Below are 21,468 nucleotides of genomic sequence, written 5' to 3'. Positions count from 1 at the left end.
GCCATTCAGATATACAATGTTCTCGCTAGAACCTGCCTTTATCGTACCATTTAATGGTATGTATAAATACCCATTTTAACTTTAAACAATAGAATAGGAAGCATAGTCCCATATTGCAGTCTGAAAACAATTTCTTCAAAAGACTAGTCTTCTAAAGATTTCATAATTATAGCAAAAAAATGGAGGAAATACAATATTTTTAGTAGCATTATATAACTCTATACCGTAATTCTATATTCTGTATTTGGCAAAACTGTTAGGAATTTTCAATTTTTGGTCCTCAATGCTTTTCAACTCCATACTTAAGTTGGCATTTTTAACTTTTTTGGGATTCAAGCGTCATTGATGAGTCTTTGGTAAAGGAAATGCACGTCTGGCATTTATACAAAATTAAGTACTGGTACCTATGATGAGGTTATATACTACTAAAAAAAAATTATTTTCCCCATAATTATGAAATCTTCAGGCGACTGTGAAAAGACTTAATTGGAATATTGATTATGATATAACATCATATGTCACGAAGCATTTGAAATCATAAGAGACAGATTAAGATAAGAAGTTTTGTTGTATCCCATGATTTAGTTTTACTGCTAATCAGCCATATATCCTTTTTGTGTTGATGTGGCATAAAGCAATCAATCAAGATTAAGTTTTGTGCCGGACCATTTAGGCAAACCATTGCTTTTTGTTTGTACGGTTTTCCTATGGTTATAATATTTCATATAGATTGGTTCAAATACTTTTTTGTATATTTAAATGATGATATAACCAGATGCTCTGCAGGGCGCAGCTTTATACAACTGCAGAGGTTGAACCCTGAACGGTTGTGGCAGTGCCCCTGTCAACTGACCTGTATTCTGCGGGTGTGACCCAAGATTTTCACAATTCCAAGGAATCACCCGAGACACCTGCCAGGTCATTGAAATAACCCCGGAATTCCGAAAATGACCTGATTTCACCCGTATTTCTTAGCCTTGAGATTGATTTCATAAGTAATATTCCTTTGAAATACCGGCAAATTCGTAATTCTTCCATGAACAGGAAGTTTATCTAGCTATGTAATCTGTCAAATTAAGTAACCCATTAAGTGCATGACTTCAATTGACAGCTTTGGTGTCAAACTCACTGTTAATTAACACCAATTACCCTAGCTTTAGGTCGTAAATAAATTGCACTTTTGGTTTACAAACATATTTCAACTCTAGAGTTATTTCCCCTTATTTGTCACTATTCAAATTTCTTCCTTATATTTACGTTTTATGGGTAAAATAGATAAAATCATAAGAATATAAAATTCAAATACATATTGAAAAATAACTTTTTATTATTTTTATACCTTTATACAATTTTAAAAAAAAAGTTAAAATTATTTTTTACATTTATACTTCCTTCAACTGTATTACTATATTTTATTATAGTCTAATTTCCTTGAAAATTGATGGAAACATAGCCAGTAATCTCAATCATATTAAAATTGCATTTAAAATTAAATTCCTTTGTAATTGATAATTATAAAAAGTAAAGAACATAAGACTGTGTTATACAAATTTATAAAAATCTTTAAAAGTGCATTTAAATAATAATTAATAACATTTAAAATGACTCAACCAAGTGAACATGCATTGATGTTTTGGTATCTTTGATATATATTATAAGAAAATGTACCATAAATACAGAAATTCAGCTCGAAAAAGTTTGTACGCGTTATGACCTGAGATTTGATTCTTCAATGCAGGTCATAACCTGCATTTTCATCGTCACAGGTTGACAGGTATGTCAGACACACAACAAATTTGGATTGTGATTAAATAGTAGACACAGCATAGGTTTCTGACACAGAATGAATGTGGTCTAATTCTATTGATATTAATTTTTTTTTTCACAATTAAGACATGTAAGATCTGTGAAATTATTTCTGGTTTTGTTTACGTATGCATGTCATACATATGTTCCATGATAATTGTATTTTAAAGGAATAATATATTAACCTATACGTTGTTATTACACCTATGAATGAAAAAAAAAAAAAAAAAAAAAAAAAAAGTAGACCTATTTCTTATGCTTTTCAATAAACTAGACCAATACACAAAAATTGAACATTGACCAATGAACCATGAACATGAGTCAAGGCTAGATGATACCTGCAAGACAGACTTGCACACCTTACAATTATTCTATACAGCAAATATAGTTGATCTTTTTCCGTATAAAGAACCAATACTTGAAAAACAGACCAAAACACAAAAACTGCTGCTGCTAGATAGTAACACCTATTTCTCACAGACTGCAACTTTCATCCCAAGACCAAAAAAAAGTTAAATGCAGACTTTAAAAAAATGCAATTTCATGCATCAGAGTAAAATATGAAGTATATAAAATGCACTTACACTTTATAACCAATTTTTGTGAAACTGCTTACTAAATACAAGCGTAAAGCATTCAGGTCAAAAGGACTGGAGAATTGAATGACAAAACTTCATTCAACTTATTGAAAAATTCCAAGTATATGATAACAGGAAGCAAGTGTCTAAAAGACTCAAAAAGACCACACACATTTCAAATCTCCATAGACAAGCTGCTTACCAATTAGAATGGAATAAAATATAACAGAATTATTTGTTAAAGGGACAGACAAGTGATTACATATATCGCCACTCTAGTGAAGGTATAAAACTATTTCGGCTCATTTATAAAGTTTGATTCAACAAATATACAGCCCTTCAGTCTGTAATTTTATCTCTGTTAAGCAAATGGTAAAAAAGAATAAACATACAACAAATCTTTAATTCTTTAATGATAAAACATAACCTCCTCCATACAAACTTATGTGTAAATTTAAATAAAATAAAAGCATTGTGTCACAAAATCATTATATGAAATAAAAGAATTGTGTCACAAAATCATTAAATGAAATAAAAAAAATGTGTCACAAAATTGTTTGTGTGGTGTTGAAAAATCACTTTTTCTCAGATTTTTTTGCAATAGCCAAACACTGTCATCTTTTAATCATCAATTTAAAAAAAAAATGAAATCTGTGAGAAAAAAGTTGGAAAAAGAATACTTCTATTTTATCTAAGTTCTAAAATCTGTATGCAATCCATGGGAATTTGCATTGAACTGCCTTAATATACATACATACATGTACATTTTTTATCTTATAAAAAATACTTTACTGAAATTTTCAGTCTAAAAAATATTACTGAAATTTTTAGTCTAAAAAAATATGTATCTATTGGTTGTTATGATACATTAAGACAAGGACCATTAAATCCTAATTTGTTAACACATTACTGGTTTATGCTGTAAATAAAGCTTCATTTTAACAAAAATATAATCTATAATAAACAAACTAAACATATCATTAAAAATAATAAAAACAAAATAAGTGCTTTGTTCAAAACAACAAAAACTAAATCTTATTTACGTGTACAGGAAAAAATATATAAAAGTCTTTTTTTCCTTTAATTTATTTGAATTTACAGAAAAAGAAAATAAAGTGCAACATTCTGTTTTAATCTTTACCGTTTCCTCAGTAGCTGGACAATCTAACTGTAGTTACCTTTGAATATTCAATGAGTTATGGGCATCAATTTATTAATATAGAACAGAAACAGATCTTTTAAATTTGTTCAGATCTCTCTGTATATATTTATGTGTGTGTGTGTGTAAAAAACATTATGAATTGATTAACTCCAGTCAAAAAATCAGATGTGAGCAGTACATGTGCAGTGTATGTGTAAAAAAAAATACCATTCATACAGAAAAATGGGTCAGAACAGAACAGAAGATTCAAAGAAGACTTTGTTTGTCCTTTCTACGAATCTTCATACAAATAAATAACAAGCAAGATTAAATATTTTAATCATAACAAAATATGATGAAATCAATACATTATTTCTGAAAATAAAATTGTCATAACAGGGTTCGAACTAATTTGAACATTGCTGGTGTGAAAATACAATTAATCAGATTATCAGTTTTATACAGTAGAGGATAAAATAATAGAGGATTATATTTGGTCTTGCTTTTAAAGCTTATACAAGTTAAATCAATATACAATACATTGCAAAAATCCAAATGTGTATCAAAAACAATTCTTTGATAAGAATCTTGTGCAGGCAAAACAAAACAACAGCAAACAAGTGCAACTATCAAATAATATATATTTTACATTCTACCCTGTAATCTATTACAATACAAATAAAAATCATTTACAAAATGTAAATCAAGCAAGCACATTTTTCATGGTTTTCAATACTCTCCAAAATGAAAATAATTTAAAACACTTGATTAAGGTGGTACCCAACACTTTCACTAAAATTAATTTGGCTCGTTTAATTTTTATAAAATTTTGACAAAGTATTTGCTTTGGCCCTATAACAAAATTATAAAAAAAATCAAAAATTATGAACCAACCATTTTATCAAAAATTACACTGGTTATATAGTAGTTTTGATCATTGAGAAGCTTAATATTCCCTTTACAACACAACGTAACTAAAATGTTTAGTTGATTTTACAGAGTTATCTCCCTGTAGTGTTAGGTACCACTGTAAGCAGGAAAACTTCTTCATAAATAATAACAAAATATGTCAGCACTAAATGTTTGTGGTTCTGTTTGTTTATCTCAATAAATTCAAAAATATATTTAATTTTGAACTATAACCAAACATATAAAATCTATTACTATGTATAACTTTATCTATTTTTCTAAAACAATAAATAAAAATTCAGAACTTATACAGTATATAACATAATTATTATTTTTACAGTAGAGTTTGAGCAAAGGTTTTTGTTTACATTTATATCTTAGAATCATCCTTTGTTTCTAAATGTATTTTTTAACAAGTCACTAGCTTTAGGTTTAATAGTTTTACGCACAGGTAAATGCTCTTTCTTCTAGCTCTCCATTGTAAATAAAAATTAATGTCCCTCATAAAGGGAGACAACAAAAATAAAGGTCTATAATTATAGGGTCAATTACGGGAATTGGCAAATAGCCTATTGAATGTCATGATATTCTTTATTTATTATTACCGTTTTATCAAGTTTTCATGCTAACAACCAGTAATTTCATTTATTACTAAAATGACAAACATACAATGTAATTGTATTGGCTTTGAGGGGAATTTTAATTTATTGTGTAAATAAAGTTGTTAAGTTTGGATTTCACCAGTTAAAGCTAAGGACAATGACTTAAATATGTGGCATACGCAACAAAACTTAGAAGAAAAAGTTTATATATTAAACTTCTCCAAGTATAACAGGCAATATATTGCACAGGTGGTTTTGTAAACAGTATTGGCAAGCAAAGCTTTTTTCTACATACTATAAATTTGAACAATGACTAAAAAAATAAATCAATGCTTCCACTATGTGTTTCTTTTAAACAGTAGTCTTCCATTTAAAACTGGTGGTTATTTATTAAGCTAAATACTTGCTACTATCTGTGCATAAACTGAATTGTACGTCCCCAAAATTTGTTATTCATGTTGTATTTTCAATTTCTTTTTAAAGAATAAGATCGTATAATTGAGTTTATACATAGATAGTTAGCAGAATTAAACTTAAAACATGACAGACACTAAATTTAAAAAAAAAAGAGGTATTAACGTTTCTGTTTAACTTTATAGAAATAGCAATATAAAATAAGGAGATGTGGTATGGTTACAATAAGCAGACATATTTTATTGATAAAAGAATTTTATTAATTTTGTTGATTTGATTTTCGTATTTTCTATTGACTTTTCTCTTTGGTATTGAAAAAACTTATAATTGTTCTTAAAAAATAAAAATAACCAAAAATCAATAAAAAGCTTCAAAAAATGTAATACATCATAAATAAAAACAAAAAAAAGCAGATCAATAAAATTTCTTTAAGTATTATGCATTCATTACAACTGAATAGTTTCACAATACTTTATGAACTCTAAATGTTCGGTTTGTAAAAACTTTTTTGAAATAACGAGTAAAATCTGATCCATCATGTCTTATAACATCGCAGAATCTTGGCACACTACTACGCACTAGATTTGGTTCAGGTTTCACCAATTCTGGAAGCTGAAGTATAAATTAAACGTTAATATAATGCTAATTCCGGCAATGGACATTTGAGCGCATTGACAGGACATTTGAGCGGAAAAAAAAGGACGTTTGAGCGCCAAAGTATAGGACATTTGAGCGCCTAAATTTTAGGACATTTGAGCGAAAATAAGAATAAGCGTAGGACATTTGAGCGAAAACAAGTCTTGGATAGAGAATTGTCTTATTGGCAATCATACCACATTTTCTTACGAATATAGTTCATTAAATGAGGAGTTTACCAACAAAAAGATTAAAACATATTTTAATTGTAAAAAACAAAGCACTAAAAACAAAGCACAGTCATAAAACAGGAGTTTACCAACAAAAAGATTAAAACATCTTTTAATTGTAAACAAAGCACTAAAAACAAAGCACTGTCATAAAACATAAAACTCGGCAACGGCATTATTTACAAGTCTGTTCGGGCTTGGAACTTATATCCCAGGCTTCTGACATAAAAATCCCTCGTAATTTCCTGCTGGCAGTATTTCGAATGCAAATCCCGGAGATTCTGTTCCTTCTCCTTTTCTGTTCGGCTCTGCGGTGCATCAATGTTCAAACTCCGAATTTTTATGTAAGTCACAGATTGCAATTTGATAATAGTGTCAAGGAAAGTATAAATTGATGGATGACTGTGATAGAACTGCTCGTTATAATGGGCATGAAATGATTCGGGCCCATTGTTAGTACGTTTTAACGAGGATGGAACTTCGGCCCAGAGATGAGGGGGAAATAACGATTCATCTGTTATATAAGTATCAGTCAGGTAATCTGCAAATTCTATACAAGGCTTGTCGTTAGGTACAACGGCCATAAAATCTTCTACGAAACAGTCGGCTACTTCGTCTGGAGCTAAAAAGGCTATCCCAAAAATCCCTTTAAGCCATTTACTAATGTCTGAATCAAGCTCTTTGTATTGTTGACTAAGTCCAACTTTCTGGATTTTTCGCCACCAGGCTTGGCCTAAGTGAAACCTACAGCATGGGAAAATTTCGCTCAAATGTCCTGTCTGAAAACTCAGGTAAGGTTAATATCCCGGCGCTCAAATGTCCTATGAAGTCGGCGCTCAAATGACCCTATGTGCTTTTTTCTTTTTCGCTCAAATGTCCTATGCCCGCTAATTCATACATTTGACATAAATTTCATTAACACACGAGTGGTTTTTGTTTATTGATGTATATCATACTTGTTTTTGTCCTTATTTTGAACATAAATTGGGCTGTTAGTTTTCTTGTCTAGTTTGAATTGTTTTACATTTGTCATTAAGAAGCCTTATAAAGCTAACGATGCAGAATGGATTTTATTACTTGCCGTACAGTGACCAATTGTTGTTAATTTCTGTGTCACTTGGTCTCTTGTGGAGAGTTGTCTCATTAACAATCATGCCACATCTTCTTTTTTGTGTTTATTTTCCATATTCTTTTGAAAAATGTTTTTCTGCAAGTTTATAAAGTTATAATCTCTGTCCTGCCTTTTTATTTGTCACTCCCCCCTCCCCCAACACACACACATAAAAATCAAATGATAGCTCCCTAAGTGATAATGTAATTGATATGAGGGTAAACTTACCACACCATTATCAAAGTCTATTATATCTGGTAAACGACAGCCATCTTCTGTATGAGCCAGACAGATACTGTCCTCTAAAATCATATAATTTGCTTGGTTTTTCTTCATTATTTCATGTATGTCTTGGGGTGTTCTTCTTCCATAGATCTGCATTAACTGCAAAGAAAAATAAAGGGAAAGCTGTTGGTTTTTTTTTTAAACTAAACTCAATCATGAAAAACAGCTTAGTTAGAAGCACATCTGCTTTTTTCTTTAATGTGCTAAAAAAATAAAAAAATTGCTCAATTTGAATAGTTACTTCTTCAATAAAGAAAGAGCATTGGCAAGTCTAAAAACATATATATTTTTAAAACCTACATCTTTGGTTTTAAGTCTGAGTTTCTTGTCTTCGTAATGAGGATGGTTTGTGATTGGTCGACCAGTACACAGTTTTACCCCTGCCAGTAACTGCATGCTCCCTGTGAATGAAGCATCTTGTGGTGTATCTTTGTTGATCCACTCCATCAGAGCTACTGTATCTGGATCCCAGAACTCCTTTAATTCTTCCAATTCTTTCAAAGCTGGTTGTAAAGCCTGGAAATTATTTTTGATAAATATGGTAAGGTAAGTAATACATTTATGACAGGATGCGTCATTAGTTAATCATTCTCACCACACAACAACTCATAACAATCTTTATGAAAAATTAACACAAAAATGACCATGATCTTATTTCTAGTTGGATCAAGATATATTTTGTATATTCATTGAATTTCTTATTTATTGGATACAAATGTTTGTGGATTTTGTTGCATGTGAACCACACATTTAATGTTCAATGAATTACAAATTGTCTATAGGAATGTATTCAGACTTAAGCAAATCCAGAAAATCAAATATGATTTTATCTACAAAAAAGTTTCCTTAAGGTGGTCCCTAACACTACAGGGAGATAACTCTGTGAAGTCATTGTAATGACTTTAACCGCGCGTAAAGTAACACTATACTTTGGTGTTCCATATGTAACGTCACATCCTTAGTAACTTTGTTATGTGTTCTTGCATAGATTTTAATACACGTTCCACATGTTATATTTGTTGTCTTGTAAATGGCTTAGTTATTTCAGTTAATTACATTGTGTTGTAAAGGGAGTATTAAGCTTCTCAGTGATCAAAATTGGTGTCTGTCAAACTGTTATATAACCAGTGTAATTTTTCTGCTAAATTGCTAAAATGGTTGGTTAAAAATTTTTGAAATTTTTATATTTTGGATAAAGGGTCAAAGTAAATACGTTGTCAAAATTTTATGAAAATTAAACGGGCCAAATTAATTTCAGTGAAAGTGTTGGGTACCACCTTAATCCAAACAAATCCAATCTGGCTGACAATTTTTCCAACTTTAATTTTTTTCCATCTATTATAGTTTTCAAGATAACAAGCAAAAAAGTTAAAAAAAAATCATATTATAGGGCAATAACTCCAATAACAAGTAATTTGTACATTTTTTCTTGCTGATTACTTGTGCTATATAAAGTTCTTATCTATCTACTACAGTTTTTAAGATATATTTGGAAAACTGCAAAAATAAGATAAACATTGTCATGAAAGGACTCTAATGACTTATTTGTAGAGGTTGTCTTCCTAATCACTTTTGCTATTAACAAGTTTTTATCTATCTATCATAATTTTCAAGGCAATAGGGAAAGAATTACAAAAAGGTAAAATTAATCATTTATTTAAGAGCAATAACTCCTGTAAGAAGTTATCTGACAGTTTAAACATAAATGGACAATAGTTAGAGCTCTCCATTCTGAACATTTTTGCTCTTGTTAGAATTCCTTTATTCATAGCTGTTTAAAAAATAATATGCAAAACTTGCATTTTCTGCTCAGTTCTGTATTTGGCCTTGTCTGCCCACAGTCATTATACACATATATTAAATGGGATACCAAAATGTTTACTTACCACTGTTAATAATGCAACTAATGTCAGCAGAGTACTAAAATGTCTTACTATCTGTACCTGAAAGTAAAATGTACTTTATATTAACCTCAAAATGTATGGCAAGTCTTATTTCACAAGCCCAGTAGTCAGCACTTGTTGTGCTGACATGAATTGTCATTGATATGGTTATATTTATGAATTTACTGTTTACAAATTTTTAAATTTTTTGAAAAACTAAGGCTTTTTTACCTCAGGCCTAGATTACCTTAGGTGCATTTAGCAAAACTTTTAGGAATTTTGGTCCTCAATGCTCTTCAACTTCGTACTTTATTTGGCCTTTTTAATTTTTTTTGGATTCGAGCGTCACTGATGAGTCTTTTGTAGACGATACGCTCGTCTGGCGTATATACTAAATTTAGTCCTGGTATCTATGATGAGTTTATTCATGATCAGTGTATAAGCGAAACAATCACCTACTCATATAAACCAGTTTTACAATGTCAAAATAGATATTCTACCACACAAAATATTTCAATGAACATTTACGAAATTTAAAATCCACAGACAATCTTAACATTAAGTTCTCTATCTTTTATTCATAACCCTCCAAATAAACTTTGTGTTTAGGGATCAACTCAAGCACACCTTGAGTGATTGGGATTTTCACACTGCATTGAAGACCCATTGGTGGCCTTCAGCTGTTTTCTGCTCTTTGGTTGGGTTGTAGTCTCTTTAACACATTCCCAATTTCCATTCTCAATTTTATTTAATACTGTTATATCTTTATAATTTACATACCATTGTTCCTTGTGTTTTGAGTTGAGTTAGGACAGCCTTCCACATTTTTAGATCACTGACACCAAAACTGGCAAGTATACACATGTATGGTGTCCATAAATACTTCATCCTTAATGTTGACATAGCTAAAGCACCAAAAAATACTCCACAAACTAAACAGGAAAATAAAAATAGGTTTATTCTGACAAATAAGAAATTGTTTACAATTTATATATAAGTGATGCATATATAAAAGAAGAATGTGTGCATAAATGTCACAGATTGTAAATATGCAAGAGTCAATGTATCAATTCAAACCTACTGACAATTTGATCTCTTTGAAACTTTTCCATTTGTTTTTGCATGCTGAAACTCAGAACAATTGGTTGAGGCAAAGTAATGTTGGAGTGCAGAAATTAAAATGTCAACAATTTTGGACATATCTGGATAGCAGTAACAAAAACACCACCCAAATTAAACTTGATCTATATGTGGTGGTAAAAATCAATGTGTATTAGTTTCATAATATTTGGTTGAGGTACGGTAAAGTAAAGAGTGCAAAGGTGAAAAATCAGTATTTTTTCCATTTATAACATAGGCGGGTAATAAGCAATATGTATATTAAACTCACCAGCATGAAATGCTAATTCAGGTCTATTACTAAGTAAATGTGTCTTCTTTATGGCAGGATGGTCTTTGATATTTTCTGTTTCATGTACATTATTGCTAAAAAAGAGACAATACATTTGTGTACAGTTGAACTGCCTAATGTTCATTAAAAAGAAGATTAAGGTCGATCATAGTTCTGAGTGTCCTTGAATAGCAGTATATTTTATAAACTGAATTTTATATTTTTTAATTTCTTGCATTGCACATACCGGTAATAAATATGTAATTATTTTATCAAGTAAGATTAACTTTAGCTACATTATATCCTACAATATAAAAACTAAACAAACAAAATTCAAACCACATTTTTTCAACTCATGTCTGATAGAGGCAAGTTTGCAGATGACCCCTGTTTCTAATTTTACCCGAAAATACCAAAGCATCATAGACCCATTGGTGGACTTCTGCTGATCTTTGGTTGGGTTGTTCTCTTTCTTTCTTTGACGTATTCCCCATTTCCATTCTCAAGTTTATTTTTCTATATACAACAAAATTTGTTTCAATGATATAATTCAACACACCTCCAATTCTGTAAAACTGCTATAAAAAGAACAACTAATAAAACTAGATGTGTGGCTACATAAAATGGAAAAACTACTCCTTTGGTGAGCCTCTCAAACGTATCAAACGGCAGTCTGACAAATGCATCAATACATAGATAAAGCTTGGAGTCAAAATCTCTGCAAAAAAGAATAAAAATGTTAGCAAAGGCTTAAGTCAATCTATCATAAACCATTAGTCCCTCTCATTAGTTTAATGTCAAATAAGTTGTTTCATTTACTAATAATTCAGAAATAATTTAATGAATTTATTATAATTGTGTTTTTAAAAAGCGGGCAAAAATGCATACATATTGTTTTAAAAAAATCACCATACAGATATAAGTATGAGATATCAGAGTGTGATTTATTATTGAGATACTTACCCATGTCTCATTATTAACATTGAATAGTTCAAAAAGGGACTGGCAAGTTACATCATTTCAGTTTCTAGGGGCGTATGACATTTGCGCCGATTTTGAAAATTTTCATTCTTTCATTTGCGCCAATTTCATTTTTTCATTTGCGCCAATTTTATATTTGCTCCTAATTAGATTTACAGGTAAGTTAAAACTTGTACATGTACTGTGCTATATCATTGGTAAAATCTGGTTATAATTGTTTTTTTATCCATGTTTAAGTTAATTTGATTCATATTGTTCTGGAACTTCGTTGTAACTTGATGGACATATTGCACACTGAAATGGACCGAGGAGTCAATTCTTTAATCATCGAGGGCCATTCATATAGGAAGGTCTGTGTTCTGAAACATGATTACATATCTTACTAATGTACCATAAAATCGTGTAAAGCCAGAGTTACCAAGGATTCTATTGTCAAAACACAGATGGAGCATAACCATGTGGCAGATGTCCGAAAGACAGATGCCAAAGAACTACGGATACGGTCAACAAGGAAAAAAGTCTGCAGATGTACATGTATCTTGTAGGCCTTCTTCCACCTCCCAGTGGTGAGCAGAGGACAACAGTTATATAGATGTTGTGATTGACAATTCATTACATTTGTACAAGTGGCTAATGGAAGAGGTCTATAATGATAAATGAAAAATAATATGACTTGGATGGAGAGTTCTCTCATTGGCACTCATATCACATCTTCTTATATCTATTCACCTGTAATTTACCTGTAATAAAATTGGCGCAAATGAAAGAAAAAATCGGTGCAAATGCAAAACGCTGGTTTCTAGTTATTACTTCAGACATAAATTGTTAAATAAACATCGGAAAAATAGACATCAAAAATAGACTTCATAATCCCTGGATTGGAAAGAGTTAAAATAAATATATAGACAAGAGTCCTAAATTATATTACCTGGCATGATCTATACTAAATTTACTGAGAATGAACTTAAATATATGTTCATCGGCTTCTACGTTTATGAGTATCTGAAAAATACAAAATTATTATTTTTAATTTAACAGATGAACTTACCAATACCCATTATTAAAAAAAATGTAAAAACCTTAAAATATAATGATTTATAAATGTAACTAGAAGCTCATATCAACTTAATTATTTATTTTCTGACAAAGTTTAACAATAAATTTTTACCATTTCAATATCAATTTGTCTTAACTATAACTAATCCCTTTTTAATATTTATTGAAATTTTCCTGATATACTTCTGATTAAATGACTTATTTTTACCAAACCAACAGAAAACAAAAAAACAGATTTGATTTATCAAGTTACTTTGTTTTCAATAAAACTAAAAACATCCTTTGCAGGTATTTCAAATGTGTCCAAAAAGAATGTAGGTACAAAATAGTTTTCAATTTACTTACCTTTATAGCTGTGTTAAAAAGAACCATAAGAACTAAAACTGAAACACAGTAAAACACAGCTTTGAATAATCTAGATGGAATACTGCATGGCTGGAGTTCTTCCCCCTGGTAAAATAAAACACAGCTTTAAAATGATTCTTAAAAATGCTACAAACAAAGACCAAAGTTCTTTCATTCTTCTTTTATTGAAATAAATATAGGTTGTATTGTTAAAAATGAAATACTGCTTGGATTGGATTCCCTATACTAAATAAATTATAAGCAAAAATCAACCTATATGAAATGAATTTGTTGCTTTTATTTAATTTCTTATCATTATAAATTTTGCTTATCATAACATGGACCTATAATATTAGATAATCCTTGGTAAGCTCAAATAGATTGATTATCTTGCATGAGCTGGTAAGACGAAAGTGAGAACAGCAATTAAGTTCAGATGACCAATGATAATCTGTTTATCGCTATTTTACCTATGACGACATTGTAAATTTCATTGACAACTACACATGTGTTCTAAGTTTCTAGCTTCTGTGAACCAATGGTAATCTGTTTATCGCTATTTTACCTATGACGACATTGTAAATTTCATTGACAACTACACATGTGTTCTAAGTTTCTTGCTTCTGTGATGAGAATGGAATCATCAGTCAGAAAGATCAAAGGAAAATTTCGTAAAATAGCAATAAAAAAGATTCAATAACAGCAAAATAACATAGTATTTATCTTTGTCGCTAAAATTTAAAAAAATTGTTCTAAAAAATAACTTACCTTAAAATACATAAGTAATAATGAAGCAGGTATAAAACTCATGACTAATGACCCAAATATCATCAGGTTAACATACTGCAGGATACTGGTTAGAATCAACGAACCAGCCTGGGCATAAAATACTACTCTCACCTGAAAAATAGACAACAAATTTACTCTTAACCCAACAATACAAGTTCAACAAAAACAAATATATATGCTAACATTTGACCTGCGTAAATTACAAATTAAAGAAAAAAAATCCTTATGCAAATAAAATCAATTAGATTTGTGTCTGCAAGCACAATAACAAAGTGTGTTTTGTATATAAGAATGTTGTAAGGATGTTATCTATGTTTCTATGCTTTTATCAAAATGAGACGTACTGTAATGAACAAGTCCAACCCGTAGTACATGTATACAAAAGATAAATGAGAAATGTTTCAATGGGACACAGATTATGCCCTTGTTTGTATATCGTATAAAGGTATGAAGGGACATAACTAAAGTTAAAGAACAGAAACGAAAAGTTTAGCATTTTTTTCTTTTGTAAAGGGGCATAACTCTAGAAACACTACCAAAATCATGACTTGATCTGTAAAGTTAATTAGCATTGTGTATATGTTTCAAATCATTTAGTTGAGGCAAACTAAAATTAGAGAGAAAGGATACCAATTTTGGGATGTATGGACGGACAGATAAGGGTAAAGTATAATGCTCTTCCGCAATGACAGAAAACCAAGACAACTGATACATTTCTATATGTGTTAAATTGTATGCTACTTAATTGATATGTTAAAAAAACTAAACACTGAAAACAGCTGAACTGTACCTTTCTTGGTGGAATCATATCAAGTACCCAGACACCAAACAAGGCAAACGCTTGTAACAGGAATATGAACTGGTTAAACTGCCAAAACAAGGCAAACAGGAATGTACTGACAAATATCATCCATATACACAATTTCTGAAAAAAAATAGAAAAATACATATATATTTTATTCACTGTCAATTCAGAAATTGTTTGCAATGTTTTATCTATTGAAGAGAGAAAGGTTGCAAAACTAAAAACTAGCATTTAAAATGGTGATAGCATTATTTGTCGCCACCATTAACTTAAATCACAATAATTAATCTTGCATGTGTGACAATAGTCAAAGTTCATGATACATGTCCTGAATACTTTTTGAATTTGCAGTACTTGAAGTTGATTACTGGTAGATGATTATTTGCTGTTCAAGGTTGCTGAAATGATTTTTGTTTCAATATTTTATGGCTATCAAATCAAGGTCTGGAAAAGAATATGTGTGTATGCTAGCTATGTCTGAAGTAAATAACAATAACATTTTTTTTCTAACTAATGAATCATGTTTTATAATCAACCAACATCTCTTTTCAACTAATTAATCCTCTCTTTTGAGTTATCAAACTACAGGTATTAATAATTTCATTCCAACGATGGTAAAAGTTGAAGACTCACTACTAAATGAATGATATAAACCCCAATCAAATATATTAACTAGATTAGGAGCTAAATATTTTTCATCCTTTAAATTTCTCATGGTTTGAGATGTCCCCTTTTCCAAAAATTTTGCATGAGTTGATATTTCTTTGTATACAACAAGTTGTTTTTATGTCCTGACACCTTACCCAGTCTTACCAAATTTGTTCATACCTCCTTTACAAGTGTGAGATTAGGTCTAAAGAAAAATGAAATCGCTGCAATCTGTACCCATAGAAATGGCAGGGAAAAACTCTCCCTTAATGGTACCACATACTCAACTCTGGTCACATCTACTCTGAAATGTTGTAATGTTATTACAGTAACAGACATACTATATAAATCATTGAAAGTATTTTTTCTGTTGCTTATGTTTGCAGATGTTATATTATACAATTGATGTGTATAGTTTTTATTTCATTTTTCTACATTAAAAGTATGGATCTGATGTCTTTGTAAATATGCTCACTCATTATAATATAGAACAGTACTATGGGTCTTGCCTGTAAATGCTCCTGTCAGTAAAAAAGTGTTATGTTTACAGCCAAAAACTAAGTTCATTTATCAGTAAAGTATGGGAAAATGATTAAAAGAAACATTTTTAAAATTCAATAGACACTGTCCTTTGATCTTGAAAAAACTTCTTTTCAAGTTTCATAAAATTTGATGAAGTTATTGATGCCTCAAAAAAATTAACCAATACTAAGACTGAAAAAAAATATTGATGACGTCAAAGACTGAATGAGTGATGACAATTTCTTGCTATTGCTACTTAAGTCACAGGCTTGACAAAAAGGAAAGTTAAAAAAATATATATGCTGTTTAATAGTTGGCTAAGTTTATTCCACATTATTACATTATCTAGAAGTAAGTATCTCCATTGTCAAAGTTTTTTACGATGTTTGGTTTCTGATGATGTGTTCCTATATACGCAGTCTCTTTTGATTCAGGGTTTTTAAATTACTTTTAGAAGGAAAAATTAGTATATATTTGGCGGCGTTTTACGTTTCCGCAAATTGGCATTACTTTTCCGCGAAAAAAATATGACGTTTCCGGAAAAAAAAGTTTACGTTTCCGCAAATAACAATCTTACTTTTCCGGAAAAAAAGTAACTATTCCGCAAATAATTAAGGAATATCTATTGATCGACAGCAAAGCTACACTAAAAAATAAATATGTATTAAGTTAAAGGTCATCATAACATGTAAGTGAAATACACCATTAAAATGTATGAAAACGTAATATGTTCAAAAATATCTTGATATGAGTTCATAAGTCAGTTCTGGTAGAATATTTGAAGCCAACAAGTCGTACAATGTCCATAGTAGCACATTCACCGTTTACAAATTTTGTATTTTGTTCAGGAAGGAAGTCCATCTTCTCCTTTTCTACAGTTAAAGTTCTCATCTTTATGTAAAATGTTGTCTTCAGTTTCAATAACACATCGACAAAGACAAATATGGTAGGATGGCTAGCGTGAAACTGCTCGTTCAGGTAGACACGAAAAGACTCGACACCATTCGTTGTTCTCTTTTCCTCGGGGTCAGGAATGATGCCCAAATGGTTGGTGGAAATCGCAATTGCCATCTTTATAAAATTCCAATATATTATTGGCAGACCTCATGCATTTATCGTCAGATGGAGCATCGGCAATTCATTCAACAAAGCATTCTTCAATCATGTCAGTTGGCAAGTAAGCCTAACCAAAGATTTCTCAATGAAGTTTAACTTATCCTTACCCGAGTCGGTAGTTATATCTAGTAAATTGTAGCAATACTGAGATCAGAACATTTTCTTTGTTAAAAAGAAAAAATAAATTCAAATCTTTATAATTTACCAGGTAAATTTGCGGAAAAGTAATAAATACAAATTGCGGAAACGTATATTTTAAATTTGCGGAAACGTAGAATTGGGACTTTGAAAAATTAGCGGAAATGCAATACGCCCATATTTGGAGTATGAAAAGGTCAATTATTTAAAACAATTAAGAAATAAAAATGGTCTTAATGGCATTTAATTTAGTGGTTGTCATTTGTTACTGTATATCATACTTGTTTTTAGTTCATAGTTTTGTACATAAATAAGGCTATTAGATTTCTTGTTTGAATTGTTTAACATTTGTCATTTCAGGTCCTTTTATAGCTTACTATGTGGTATGGGTTTTGCTCTTGGTTGAAGACCGTGCAGTGACCTATAGTTATTTACTTCTATGTCATTTGGTCTCTGGTAGAGAGTTGTCTGATTGGAAATCATACCACATCTTCTTATTTTATGTTAACTTTATGTGACAGAAGAAAATGTTGATCAGATTTGGAAGTGGGATAATATATGTCTATAATTTTACTAAATAGTTACTTGTTGAAGATGTAGAAACAAGCAGCAAGTATTCCTGCCAACCAAGATCCACTCAGCATCCATGATGTGGCAAACAAGGCCCAAATTAACATTGCATGGAGTCCCCATACTGAATTCAGGTAAAAATAAACAGGTTCTACCCAACTCTACAAAACAGTAAATAGTCTTATAAAATGTAGAAGATTTTTCAGTCCACAACTGATCTAATCATAAACAAATTGTTCACATAGCTGTTGACAAAACATAAACCGTGGACAGGCTATTGTGAGGATTGTTGCAGGGGGGCAAAAACGGTTCCCTAATATAAACAAATTCTTACAGACAAGGGAAGTAATTACTTCTATAAACATCAAAACATTGAATGGAAGTTGGATTTAAACAATGTGAATGGGAATAGGCAAAGACAGGAAAGAAAACTCTATAATTTTTTACAATAAAAGTAACATACAGTTTGAGGGTATTGCATGGCAATACATAGTCCCCTTTTGGTTAAAATTAATTGTACTGGAACAAAATGCAAATCTGTTACTTGTCATGATAAAACTCAATAACAATTATCAAATCAATACCTTCAAGCATGACAAAAAAGTGTGGAAAATTTAATATTTGAGTGAATTTTCGAAGTCCAAAGACCATAACTCTGCACTAAAATCATCAGACTTGAACAAAATTCGAACTTGATCTGTAAGTTGTCATGATAAAACAAAATACCAAATATCAAATCAATATGTTCAAGCACATAGAAAAGAAAGTATGGAAAACCTATTTGCTTGACTGACAGATGGATGGACACAGAGAGCAGGACAGAGTGCAAACCTTGAGTCCTCTCGACTTCGTCGGTACAAAGAGGACCAATAATCAAAACCAAATTTAACATCATATTTACCTTAATAGGAAGAATCCTGTACATAATACTGAGTATAACCTCCTGGTAAATGTTCATTCTCTCTAGAATATTAATGGTATCTGGGTGTTCTGTTACATTATCATGTGTCAGTTGATGTAAACCTTGAATAGAAAGTAGGTTAAAATGAACCAGTTTAACATGATGTCACAAACCATATAGATGTAGTAAATCCTTGATTTATTGGTTAATAAACTGGTATATGATGAAGCCATAGGGTCTTTTGTGTTAGTTTAAGAACTAAAACTATGCATTTTGAGAATCTGAGCTAGAAATGATTCTAGAAAGTTTAAAGTTTTCATTTAAAAAGGTTACTATTTTTCTACCTTTAAGTAACAAACAAAATAATTTAAACAGGAGAATTCATTGAGTGTGTGGGTAATAGTAATATCCTTGTCGCGAAACATGATGATGTATTACAAATTATTACTCCTTTTATTATAATGTATTTCAAGATCCTTTTAATTGTTTAATTTATCTCCCTTCTTTGTTTAAAACTCCTTCCTTTGTATAATATGATCCTGTCATTGTTAAATGCAGTCCCTTCATTGTCAAATGCGCTCTTTTCATTGTTAAATGCACTCCTTTCATTATTTTATATTTGCTATATGAATCCAGAAGAGCTTAATCAAAGAATAGTGTTTTTATGCCCCACCTACAACAGTTGAGGGGCATTATGTTTTCTAGTCTGTGGCTCCGTTCGTCCGTTAAAGTTTTTGGTCAAGGTAGTTTTTGATGAAGCTGAAGTCCAATCAACTTGAAAATTATTACACTTGTTGCTTATAACATGATCTTTCTAATTTTAAAGGCAAATTAGACTTTTGACCCCAATTTCACAGTCCACTGAACACAGAAAATGAAGGTGGGAGTTTCAGGTTACAGTTTTTGGTCAAGGTAGATTTTGATGAAGCTGAAGTCCAACCAACTTGAAACTTAGTACATTTGTTCCCTATAGTTTAATCTTTCTAATTTTAATGCCAAATTAGATTATTACCCATTTTCACTGTCCATGGAACATGGAAAAGGATAGTGCAAGTAGGGCATCTGTGTACTTTGGACACATTCTTGTTGTATATGAATCGATGTAATTGATAGAATAAATAATCAAGAAGGTAATGCGAGTTTTTATGCCCAACCTACGACAGTAAAGGGGCATTATGTTTCTGGTCTGTATGTCTGTTCCTCTGTTCGTCCGTCCGTCAGTTCGTTCACTCGTCTCTCTGTCTGTCCGTCCGTCCGTTTGTCCCAGTGGCCACTTCAGGTTAAAGTTTTTGGTCGAGGTAGTTTTTGATGAATTTGAAGTCCAATCAACTTGACACTTAGTACATATGTGCCCTATGATATGATCTTTCTAATTTAAATGCCAAATTAGAGTTTTGATCCATATTTCATGGTCCACTGAACATAGAGTATGATAGTGCAAGTTTCAGGTTAAAGTTTTTGTTCAAGGTAGACTGTGATGAAGATTAAGTCTAATCGACTTGAAACTTAGTACACATGTGCCCTATAATATGATCTAACATCTTTCTAATTTTAATGACAAATTAGAGTTTTGACCCAATTTCACAATCCACTAAACATAGAAAATGATAGTGCGAGTGGGCATCCCTGTACTATGGACACATTCTTGTTTTTTATACTACAAAATAATTAAATTCAAATGCTTGTGTGAAAAGGACTTCACAACAATCCTTAGTTAGCTTGCTTGTTATCTGAACCATGAAGTCATTATTAAGTAAGGTTAGCCACCCACCTTTAAGGGTGGATTAGTCCGACAGATAACCAATCTATCTGTCTGTAGGATTTAGTTCTTGATTATCAATATATGAGATATAAATTATTTCAATATTTCTCTGAATAATGTTTTAAATTCTTGTCTGCATTGCTACTAAACTTAATAAAAATATACCATCAGTAATTGAAGGAGCTAAAACCATCGTCTTGTAGTAGGAATAGTATAGTCCTGATTCAGTACGGAAAGAAATCTCTCTTTCTACCTCCTAAAAAATAAAAAATAAAATATAGTAAAGAAAGAATAAAAGTTCCATTGATTTATAACTTCTATAATAGATACTTCTGCTGGAACCAAAAAAACATACAACATACTTTGAATTCTTTTAGAGATGTATCCACATGAACCAATAAATAAACACACTTTGGCTTCTTTAAGGGGAAAATCTTCAAGAACCAATAAATTATTTTTATCTGGCTTCTTTTAGATATACATACATCATCTAGAACCAATGGCAATATATACTCTCATTTCAACAGTTAAAGATCTTACATTTTTAGTCTTTATAAATCATACATCGTTAACTGATTTGTTTTCCTTTTAAAATGTAAAATCGGACAACATACACGGACACCACTTTTCATTTTCTACCTTTATAGGTGTTTTAATCATTCCAATTTCATTATCCGTGTATCTATTAATAATGTATCCTTGCTCTTATCCATACAATCTTACAATAACAGTAGTAAGTGCTGCTCTGTTTTAACACCATGAAGGGGAAATTATCCATACCCATAGCCAGGGGAGGTCGGACGACCCCCCTCTTAAAACCAAATAAGCACTGTTAAAGTCAATGCTCTGT

The 21,468-nt window shown here is 30.8% G+C and overlaps 1 protein-coding gene across 2 annotated transcripts in view; it reads right to left on the bottom strand.

The window, feature by feature from the left end:
* Nucleotides 1-2,780: 2,780 nt before the first annotated feature.
* The window catches only part of LOC134688277 (probable C-mannosyltransferase DPY19L3), a 50,863-nt gene continuing 32,175 nt past the window's right edge, over nucleotides 2,781-21,468 (bottom strand). For both annotated transcript variants that reach the window (XM_063548827.1, XM_063548828.1), the window contains exons 3-17: nucleotides 20,784-20,874; nucleotides 18,857-18,978; nucleotides 17,971-18,116; nucleotides 15,790-15,913; nucleotides 14,947-15,081; nucleotides 14,136-14,267; nucleotides 13,368-13,472; nucleotides 12,895-12,968; nucleotides 11,545-11,703; nucleotides 10,986-11,080; nucleotides 10,376-10,527; nucleotides 9,599-9,655; nucleotides 8,013-8,228; nucleotides 7,656-7,811; nucleotides 2,781-6,062 (exon numbers count right to left, since the gene is read on the bottom strand). In XM_063548827.1, the coding sequence (XP_063404897.1) occupies nucleotides 5,913-6,062; nucleotides 7,656-7,811; nucleotides 8,013-8,228; nucleotides 9,599-9,655; nucleotides 10,376-10,527; nucleotides 10,986-11,080; nucleotides 11,545-11,703; nucleotides 12,895-12,968; nucleotides 13,368-13,472; nucleotides 14,136-14,267; nucleotides 14,947-15,081; nucleotides 15,790-15,913; nucleotides 17,971-18,116; nucleotides 18,857-18,978; nucleotides 20,784-20,874 (1,914 nt within the window). In that variant the 3' untranslated portion in view covers nucleotides 2,781-5,912. The remainder of the gene's footprint in view (nucleotides 6,063-7,655; nucleotides 7,812-8,012; nucleotides 8,229-9,598; nucleotides 9,656-10,375; nucleotides 10,528-10,985; nucleotides 11,081-11,544; nucleotides 11,704-12,894; nucleotides 12,969-13,367; nucleotides 13,473-14,135; nucleotides 14,268-14,946; nucleotides 15,082-15,789; nucleotides 15,914-17,970; nucleotides 18,117-18,856; nucleotides 18,979-20,783; nucleotides 20,875-21,468) is intronic.

Source organism: Mytilus trossulus, chromosome 10 (assembly GCF_036588685.1).
Source record: "Mytilus trossulus isolate FHL-02 chromosome 10, PNRI_Mtr1.1.1.hap1, whole genome shotgun sequence".
NCBI lineage: Eukaryota > Metazoa > Mollusca > Bivalvia > Mytilida > Mytilidae > Mytilus > Mytilus trossulus.
The sequence above is the reverse complement of the archived record's forward strand: the minus strand, read 5'-3'. Positions and strand labels throughout refer to the sequence as shown.